Source organism: Lupinus angustifolius, chromosome LG03 (assembly GCF_001865875.1).
Source record: "Lupinus angustifolius cultivar Tanjil chromosome LG03, LupAngTanjil_v1.0, whole genome shotgun sequence".
Lineage (NCBI taxonomy): Eukaryota > Viridiplantae > Streptophyta > Magnoliopsida > Fabales > Fabaceae > Lupinus > Lupinus angustifolius.
The window spans coordinates 12,954,167-12,965,033 of NC_032011.1; the positions used below are offsets into that span (position 1 = coordinate 12,954,167).

At 32.8% G+C, this 10,867-nt stretch overlaps 1 protein-coding gene across 2 annotated transcripts; it reads right to left on the reverse strand.

The window, feature by feature from the left end:
* On the reverse strand, positions 6,149 to 8,783 carry LOC109343406 (pentatricopeptide repeat-containing protein At2g13600-like). Of its 2 annotated transcripts, XM_019581670.1 has the most exons (3): positions 6,709 to 8,783; positions 6,555 to 6,668; positions 6,149 to 6,331 (listed from the first exon to the last, which is right to left on the reverse strand). In XM_019581670.1, exons 1-3 carry the CDS (start codon positions 8,454 to 8,456, stop codon positions 6,214 to 6,216), a joined length of 1,980 nt encoding a protein of 659 aa, XP_019437215.1. In that variant the 5' UTR covers positions 8,457 to 8,783; the 3' UTR covers positions 6,149 to 6,213. The 2 variants fall into 2 exon arrangements, with proteins under 2 accessions (XP_019437215.1, XP_019437216.1); XM_019581671.1 differs by lacking the exon at positions 6,149 to 6,331 and having other exon boundaries at positions 6,564 to 6,661; positions 6,705 to 8,781.

The following is a 10,867-nucleotide window of genomic DNA, read 5'->3' on the forward strand; positions in this document are numbered from 1 at the left end:
TCACCCCTATTCGTCGGCAGACCTGCTCGTACATGTAAAAGCTCCACCTATTCTTCGTCTCAAACAAAATGTCCTGACATACTCGCTCCTGAGCAGTGGCAATTGTTCCAGCCCGGTCACACCTTCCACCCGAGTATCCCGCGTAGCACTCTGCATCCATGGGTTATCCCCTTCCACCCGAGTATCCGGCGTAGCACTCTGCATGTCCCTATCGTTCGCCTTAGATGGGTCCCCTTGTGGCAAAGGCATTAAATGCCCCTGAGGCGACATTAAGGCCTTTGACACGGTATTTAATGCACCTATGACATACCATTTAATACGCCACAGACTCACCATCAATGTCAAACCACAGACCACCTATCATGCCGCCTGAACATTCTACTTGCCCCCGACAAATCGACAAGGACAGATCCACAAGCCAACTAAGGATGACCAGAGTACGTCCCTTGTACCCGTTAGGTGCTAGTCAATGACTAGATGCCATCTCAGCACTTCCTAAGTTCTATAAATAGAAGAGACCACACAGTGAGTATAATTAATTCTCATTCCTCTCATTTATTGCTGCACTTATTGCTCTAACTTCTCTCTTATTTACTCTCATTTTCTCTCTATAATATTCTACTGACTTGATTGTCGGAGAACCTTTTCAGGTACCTCCCCCAGTGGGTCCAGACGATCATCCGACCAAGTCTCTTGCTCTCCTACATTTTCTCGAACATCCATCCTCAGCTTCCGACCATCCGTCCTCAATTCCCAACCATCCACTCTCAACAGCAAAGAACAAAAACCAAATACCAATAGTGGGGATTTTCAAAACTATTAGAGGTGAAGCAAAGGATGAGACAACTCTTGCCAACGCCGGAGTCTCCAACTGTCAGCAACTTAACCAAATAATTGAATTCCTCAGTGGAACTGGACACCATCGCATTCAATCTAAATCAATAACAACGACAAAAAAATCATTAAATTCCTTGTATATTCAAATTTGATTCAATATGCATAGTGGATAGAGTTTGCATGCATAAGAATGTGAAATCCAAGAGGAAGTGGAAATGGAAAGGAAAATAGAGATCAAATACTAACAACCAAAACTAAAACAGAAACATGTGAGGGAATTACCATGTAACCTTTCTCCTTTTTTATTAATCAAATAATTTGCAGCTTCTAGTATGTTGGTTATGTAGCAAACAAAAGTGTAGAGAGAAAATGTGTTATGTAGAAGACTTATTTTATTCATTAATAAGACACATAATTTATACAACATGTAAAAGAAAACTGATGCATGAAAAATAAATTTCTACATGAATAACATAATGAGTCACATAAATGTTCAAACATAGTAGATGAAGATATTTCTAATAACCATGTTGGCTCTTTATTGCCTAATGAATAGAAACATAATAACTTCCGAGTCATACTAATCAACACTACTCCTTCACTCTAGAGCTGTAAACTTCAAACTTTTGCCATATACTTATTCTCAGAACCGTCAAGACTGAACTTGGTTATGTAAGTCCATTTGACTCATATACCCTTCTTGTATTTAGACATCTCTACCAACTCACATGTCTCGTTTTTTAATCACCATGAACTCCTCTTTCATTACATCTATCAATTTCTGGTCAGTTGCAACTTCTTCATATCTTGCAACATCTGATGGTGTATTCATAAGTCCTCCAACATTTGTGTGTATCAATTGCAGCTTCTGTGTAGCCCTCCATGTCTTTTTTTTTTGCTGAAAAAGAAGCATTGTTTGCTTCCCATATCGACAGACAATGCGTGTAAGAGACTTTGTTTCTATGTCTTCTTTATGTAGTGCAACTTGCTCATCTTTAATCAAATCTTTAATGAAATCCAAGATATAACTTTTTCCCTTCATTTGAACTTTGAAACCTCTCCATCTTCTGAAGCTTTAATCATGTAGTTTTTTTCTTCAAACAAAATCTTATAGCTTTTCTCTATCAACTTAGGAACACTTAACAAATTTTGATTGATTTTAGGAACATATAAGACATCATGCATTAATTTTAAACTATTGTACTTTTAATTTCAACTGTTCTTTTGCCTTTTGTTGCAATATATGTCCATTTCCAATTCATGTGGTTTGTACAACCGTTATCAATGAGCCAACTTTTTGTAGAACTATTAGCGTCAAAGCATGATACTGCGAACAATTGCTCTTCTTCTAGTTGATCATCAGCAGTCTTAACTTCCCCTTGTTGTTATTGAAACTTGCATATTTTTTCCATGTGAACTAATTGACCACACTTATAATATCTTGCATCATGCTTCCATCAACATTTGTTTTATGGACGATTAGTTTTTTGCAGTAGAATTGAGGTGTAAAGACTTCATCATTGCTACTTTGGTTATTGTATTTGTTGTTTGCATAACTTGCAGTTTTGTAGTTGTCATTTTGCTTCATTTTTTGTCATTCCAACCATCGTAGTTTTGTAATTTGGTTTAGAAAACACTCTCTACTAATCATTCTTGCATTATAAGCCTCCTTTGTTATTGTGTCTGTAATGCTTTTAACACTTCTGCCAAGGTGATGATTGACATATCCTTAGACATTTCCTGAGATGAAATTGTAGCTTCATATTTTTTTACGAAGTGTAACTAGAATCTTTTGAACTATTCTAGAATCAGAAAATTCGATACCAAGGAGTCTTACACTGTTGGAAATAGCTAGAATTTTATCAGAGTGCTCTTTGATTGTTTCTGAATATCTTATCATTTGCATCTCGAATTCTCGAATCAAATTCATCACTTGCATCCCTTTGACCCTTTCATCTCCCTCATATTTTTACTTCAAACTTTTTTAGATTTCACATGATGTTTTCAATGTCATTATTCTGTTAAAAATGGTAGGTGAAACAGCTGCATATAAACATGCTCTTGCTTTGGACTTTCTTTTTTTCATCTCCTTCTCATTTTTAATTTGTGCAACAGTTGGATTGTATGGAAGAATTGGAATAACATAATATTTTTCAGTGGCTTCCCCCAGATCATTAACATCAAAGAAAGTTTTCATTCTAACAACCGATACATGATAATTCTTTCCAGTAAACACAAGAAGTGAAAATGCAGCAGACACTACTTCTGAATTTTTTTGACAATTTTAGACAATAGATGGTAATAAAGAAAATGTTTTGGTTATGTTTGATTTTGGTTTGTGTTTGTGCTCATAGATCCCTCTAGATATAGCTTTAGATACCAATTTGTTGGTTATGTAACAAACAAAAGTGCAGAGAGAAAATAAGTTAGGTAGAAGACTTGATTTTATTCATCAACAAAACACATAATTTATACAACATGAAAAAGAAAACTAATGTAGAAAAAATAAATTCCTACATGAATATCATAATGAGTCACATAAATGCTCAAACATAGTAGATGAAAATATTTCTAACAACTATATTGACTCTTTATTAACTAATAAATAAAAACATAACAAGTTCTGAGTCATACTAATCAACACACTCAAACTCAAAACTGTTATAACTTACAAATGATAAAGATTAATGGTTTATTATTTCCTATTAAATTTTTCTACTTGATACTCATATAATAAAAAGTAACATGAGTAGGAGAGCTCATAAAATTTAATAGAAGATATATTATTTTCCAATTACACATGATTCGGGTCAGAATATTACAAAACAAAATATAGAAAATGAAATACCGGACACAGAATATAATTTTCATCCTTTAATTATCAACAAATGACACAAACTGCATGAAGAGACCTCTCTTGATTATTTATCCAAGCATGTTTACAAAAAAGTTCAAGTTATTTTGAGGTTCTTGTTGTTCCTTGGCCATGTCAAACTTATTTAAAAATATTTTTTAATTGAATGTATGAAATCAAAAGAAATAAAAAACAGCCATTAGAAGACAAAGTGAACATTTATCAATTATACAACATGAAGATTAACCATGCCAACACTTCTCTTGTCCCTTCTCTAGGCATCAATTCCGAAATTCAGAACTAGTTTATCTGATTTGTATAATGCAAAATTGACATTTATAAAATAGGTAAGTGGATAAATAAAATAAAGTATTAAAGTAGAAACAAATTCTTCAAATTCATAAATAACAGCCACATGACCTAGTTCAAAAATATCTTTGGATTATAATATTTATATCTCACTCTAAGATGACATTGTGTTCATTCTCTTCCCAAAAGAAGTTAAGAAAATAAATATTGAGGAAAGAAACATGAGAGGAGAAAATGAATAAAAAATATAGTAATTTTTTAGTTGTTTGGTATGGTAGAAAATGAAAAAAAAAATATATAATTATTATTATTAGGGAATAGAGTATCTCCTTGCATAAGGAGGTAAGTTATCTCCTCCTGCCAATGAAATCATGACATGTGTCATGTTTCATCATTTTCTATAAAAATATTTTTAAAAATAAATAAAATAGCATATATGTAACATTTTTACTGGCTAGAGGAGATAAGTTATCTTCTTATATGAGGAGATACATTATTCTCTTATTAATAATGACATTCACATACATATGTTGATTTAATTTGTTGAAAATTTAGGAAGTTAGTAACATTTATAAACATGAGTAACAAGAAATATGATTTTTTAAATTATAGGTCGATAGCAACAAGAAAATTAGACCTACCAATATTTATCACTTTTAGTCGGGATACATGTACTCAATAGGAGTCCTACATATGAAATTGTATATATTTTTGAAGTAATTACTCACATATTTCATTCATCCTTAATGTTTTCAATATTTCAAATTTGGCTTTGGATGTTCTGAAAACCCACCCTACCAATATTTAGAACAAGTACATTCTTTTACAAACCGATATGCCTATGTTAAGCGGATATTGAACGGGTAGAGTGTGCAGAAATACCCAAACTTTCAATGTTACTAATTATAAGATGAATAAATTACACTGACATTTATTTCCTGAGTTTTAGTGAAATTACACATATCATTCCATATTTTTTTATACCTACATAAACCCCTAATTTTTATATTTATATTTTCATTGTACTGACTATCACTCTGTATAAGAGATAAGTGTAATCTTTTAAACAAAAAATGTGATAAATACAATTAAGTTAAACAAAACATGGTATATTGTGGAGACAAGTCTAAATAAGATATGAGTCAATACCTCTTTATTATTTTTGGTTCGTTACGATATAGTATAAGAGCGATTTAAACAATATATCTTTAAAACTGTTGATGCATTTCGTAACAAAAAATGATAAAGATACAATGACTCATATTATTTGGACTTGTCTCACAATGTATCATGTTTTGTTTAACTTAATTGCATTTATCACATTTTTTATTTAAAAGATTACACCTATTCCTCATACATGGGTGATCAATGTAATAAAAGTATAAAAATTAAGGGTTTGTATATGTGTAAAAAGTGAGAGGTGATTTATGTAATTTCACTAAAACTAACAGAATATCAATCTAATTTACTCATGATTTCAAAGCTACAAGGTGATAATAATCTAGTGGTTTATTATTATATGCGCCTTAAACTTCCATTGTTGATCAAATCCAATCCATAAAATAAAAAAATACAAAATAAAAATCGAAAAATTGAAAACGGTCGAAGACAAAATTTACTTGAACTTTTGAATTGATGAATTCATTTTATGAAAAATAGGGTGGGGGCAATAGAAGTTGCAATTGAAATGTGACAAATGTCCATAAAGATCCATTACAAACCATCTAAATTAGAGTCTATAAGAAATTAGTCTATTAGTATAACTAACCTTTCTAGATCACTAGAAAAATAAAAATATTAACGGTTCAATTCTTAAAAGTGACACTTGTTCGGACATATCTTAAAAAAGACTAGTTCTTACCCAAACAGTGAGGAGATATTGTTGGTAGTACAAAAAAACTAAATTAGATACTCAATGATCATACATATAATACGTTACCCTTAGAACTTTCTTGGTGAAATGTGTAAAATTTTTGGGTGAAATATGTTACCCTTAGAATTAAACTAAGAAAAAGGTTTGTGACAAAAAAAATTCCCAATGCAATCCAAGCAGCTCCTCAAAATGAAAGTGGACCAAACCCTTCACTCCACATTCTCAATGAAAGAAATGCCCAACCAAATTTGTGCATGGACTAGAACTAACAGTAATAATGAACCAAGCCTTAGTAGCTCCCCAAACAGCATATTTGAAGGGTAGTAGACCTGGATTGAACTTAACCAAGAAAATCAAGTTCCATAGAGGAAAAGGTTCCTTCTAGTGCATATTTAATTATCATGTAAAAACATTGTAGGCATTTACTGCTCTCCAGGATCGATATCTCTCCCAAATTATTATTTTTTGCATAACCAAGGTATCCCTCACTATTTGAGTAAGGAACGTAATTGTTTCTCCCAGTAAGACTTTACACCACTAGACCAACACTTTGTTGGTATCACTCTCCCAGATTATGGCTTAGCAAAAAAAAAACACTCAGGCCAGAAGGACCTATAAAATTGTACTTTTATCCCAAAAAACCAGGGATGCATGACTTGCCTGCTTGAAATAAGATCCTGACAAAGGAAAGAACATTTAAGGAACCTTTCCAATCCGCAAAAACACCACTGTCTCACAAACTTCATTGGTGTATGAAGAGTATCCTTGATCGTCATTCTGACATACCACTCATTACTCACATTTCTCATCAAATCAGTAGTAAAGGTGAACCTAACTCAACTGGAAATCATCATCCTCATCTTGAAGGAAAGGGTAATCAGTATAAGGATGATATCCAGCATCCTTCAAATGATCAACTAGCTTATTGCTCACTTCATATATCTCTGCAATCTGTGGATGCAACTTATCCTTGGCCACGAACTCGTGCCTCGCATTCCTTAACTCGATCCAACTACAAGCTACTCCTTTCCTTAAACCTCTCTCTTTCATCAATTTTCTGATTCTATTGGCATCACCCCATCTGCCAAATGCAGCATAAATGTTTGACAGCATCACATATCTAGCAGTATTTTCAGGTTCTAACTCAAACAAAGTTTCTGCAGCCCTAATAGCAAGGTCCAAGTTCCCGTGAACCCGACAAGCACCCAAGACTGCCCCCCACACTGCAATGTGATTCCTAATTCCACTAGGCGCTTTCTCAATTAAATCTATGGCTTCCTTGAGTCTGTTTTTCCTCCCAAGCAAATCAATCAATAAAGCATAGTGATCAGGTCTAGGCTTGACTCTATATTGCAGTTCCATCAAATTCAGCAATTCTAACCCTTTATCATCCAAACCTGCATGGCTACAAGCAGATAGCACACCAAGAAATGTCACATGATTGGGCTCTGCTTTGGCTTCTATCATCCTTGTAAAGGCAGACAGTGATTCCTTCCCGTGACCATTCTGTGCAAAACCAGTTATCAGTGTATTCCACGATACCACATCCCTCGTAGGACTCATCTCAAACAAAATTTCAGCTGATTTCTGATCTCCACATTTGCCGTACATGTCAATCAAAGCATTAAATATATACACATTAAACAAGTTGCCACTATTGCTTCTCCTGATAATTTGACCATGGATCTGTTTACCTCTTTCTATAAGAGCCTCATCTGCACATGCACCTAGAACACTGACAAAAGTTTGAGCACTCGGCCTAACCCCCTCTTCCAGCATTTGCTGAAACAGATCCAAAGCTTCACCACAACGCCCGTTTTGGGAAAAACCGGTGATCAAAGCAGTCCAAGAAACAGTATTCTTAAACGGCATATCCTTAAAAACCATGGAAGCCTTTTCCAGTCTAGAAGCCCTTGTATAAGCCACAACCATTGATGTCCAAGACACCACATCTCTCAATGGCATATAACTAAACACAGAAAAAGAGAATTCGGGTTTGCTACATTTTCCATAAGCATCAATCAAAGCATTATTCAATATCATGTTCCACCCCATCCCACTTATAACCGCCACCCCATGAACCTGACACAACCATTGAAGGTTACCCAAACAAGCACAACTTCCAACTATACTAACAAGCGTGAACTCATCCAAAACCAAATGGTCACAACCGTTCTGCATCTCATAGAAAAGCTTAACCGATTCTTTATGAAAACTGTTACGCGATAAACCAGAGATGAGTGAATTATAGCTTACAAGGTTTCGGTGGGGCATTTTATCAAACAACTTATAGGCATCTTCAAAAAGACCATTTTTTGAATAAAATGAGAGGAGTGTGTTCCAGGAACGAGTGGTCGTGCTGGGAAGATCATCAACAACCTTGTGGGCACTTTCAATGCAGTCACATTTGGAATACAAATCGATGAGACTGTTGGTGAGAAAAGGGTAGAATAAAAGTGCTGTTTTGATTAGGTGAGAGTGCACTACATTGCCAAGTTTCAAGCTTTTAGATGTGATACACTTGGAAATCAAAGATGAACATCTTTCAATGGATGAATTGATATCATTGGGAATTATAGCCATAGTGCATTGACGTATTTAGGGTTTAAGGGGTATAAGTATGAGGTTCTTTAATGGGACTATCTACTCCAAAGTAAAAGTTTTTCTTGAAGATTATGATATGGGTAGACATGGATTCATGAAAAATGTGATTACTGAGAAACATGATTGGTTTGAGATTTTCTTGGGTTGAATGAATTGAATATGAGATTTGGTGTTCAAATCCATGGTTTAAGATTGTGTTAGGCAATGCATTGGTTGATAATATGCATGCAAAATGTAACACTTTCAGGACTCAATCGCCACTTCTTAATGCTTTGTTTGTTTCAGAAGACGTGAGAAGATGGCATATACAAGAAAGAATAAGAATAAAAGGAATGAGTTGTTGTAACAACAGCTTATTTTATATTTGTTTACAAAGAAAAAATGAGAATATTCACTCTAATGGTAAACCTATATTATTTATCTCATCACTCTAATGGTAAACCTATATTATTTGTCTCAGAACTCGTAAGAATGAGTTGTTGTGAAATACTAGATCTTTATAAGAACACACATAAGAATATCTCCCCCACAGGTGATGAACTATATGATGAACATTCTTACAAATTTAAGAACCCATCATTATGGATTGGGTGCTCTTAGTGATGGGTAGTTGATTCATGTGCTATTATTGTTTTATGGAAGCTTAATACAAATTTATGTTCTATGAAATTTTTTCATGATTAAATAATTAAATAATATTTACAATTCACCATACATTATGGCCCTTACGGATATAAATAAATATTATAATTTTAGATAATTAATACATTTTATAATTATTTTATATTTAAAGTTAATATATATATATATCCCTTCAAATAAATCAAACATTTATGAACTGGTTTTACAACAACAAATTGCGAATAGTAATTATTTTAAATTATTTCTTTTGTTTTAAAAATGTAATACAAATTTTCAATAATATTTCTTTTGTTTTAAAATTTGAAAGTTTTTTTTGGAGACATAATAAGATTTTGGGTACATGTACTATCTTTTAGGGGTGACATAATTTCATAAATGCTTGAATATCATGAAAGAGAATATTACTTTTTGAGAATATATATACTGTAAGAAATTTTTATACTGTTACTGTATCATTTATTATTTATTTATTGTGTATAAATTTTTATATTGTTAGTGTATAAATATTACACTCCAACTTTTTCAACCGCAAGATGCATTAATCTTTTTGTTTTGTTTTATATTGTAAATTGCATTATATTCTTTCAGCTTTAAATAGAATATTTATTGACAATATTGTTTTTTGAAACTATAATTTTAAATCATGTGAAAGAGTGTGTATTAATTTAATTTTAAATATAAACTATTTGTAATAAAATTTACTATGATCCAAAATATTTGAAATCAAATAAATAATAATAATAATAATAATATTGTTTAATGAAAATGATAGTTTTGATCTAATATATACTAGCATGTCGATAAGTATTGTGTTTGTTGACCTGCATTTTCATGTAGAAAATTATAATATTTTTTGTATTGAGTGTACTTTATGTAATAATAATTTTCGCATTTATTAAAATGACCAATTTAAGGTGAGATAAATGATTATTATGTTAATAGTAATTACCTAGAATTATATGCTTTTTATTATAGAAATTAAAGAATGCTAAGGACAAAATAGGGAATTGGAAATTAGTTAATCGTAGTATTTACGTCATGTTTTGCTTTATATATATTAGTATCAATGTTATCATTACTACTATGTCAACAGGTACTTCGTGCATGCCGACTCACATGAGATGACTCTTAACTCAAGTGTCAAATTCGAGGTAGGGAAGTTCAATGGAACTGATAATTTTTTATTGTGGAAAAGGAGGGTTAAGGATGTGTTGGCTCAACAAGGTATATCAAAGGCGTTGCATGAGAATAAATCAGATGGTATGGATCAACTAGATTGAGAAGAGTTAAAAGAGAAGGCTGCAGGAACCATACGACTATGTTTATCAGATGATGTGATGTATCATGTTATGAATTTGACGTCACCAACAGAGGTATGAGAGACTAGGGATGGCAATGAAAAATGTACCTATGGGTATCCATCTGAATCCGACCCGAATTTAACGAGGAAAGCTCGTTGTGATTGGGTTCAGATAAATCCCGATCCCAATTTTCGGGTTCGGGTTTAGTACAACTAATACCCTACGTCGAACCTACCCCAAACCCGTTAGATACAATGTTGGGATTACCTAAAGTCCTAAATTAGAAATAGTAGCATGAAAGTTTGAAACACTCTCTCATACTCAAAAGATTAGGATTTTGAAACACTCTCTCACACTCACTTTCTTCTTTGGTAGGATGACATATGATAATCCTTAAGGTGAGTCTTTTGTCTTCATCTTCTTTCATTACTTTTGTGTTTCATTAAT

Bases quoted from the DNA above. Each gene is read 5' to 3' on its own strand.
- LOC109343406 (XM_019581670.1), bottom strand. From the start codon at position 8,456: ATGGCTATAATTCCCAATGATATCAATTCATCCATTGAAAGATGTTCA. The intron at 6,669-6,708 runs TTAGGTTCACCT...GAGAAATGTGAG, and splicing joins GATGATGATTTCCAGTTGAG to TAATGAGTGGTATGTCAGAA. The intron at 6,332-6,554 runs TCAGGATCTTAT...TGCAAAAAATAA, and splicing joins CTTAAATGTTCTTTCCTTTG to TAATTTGGGAGAGATATCGA.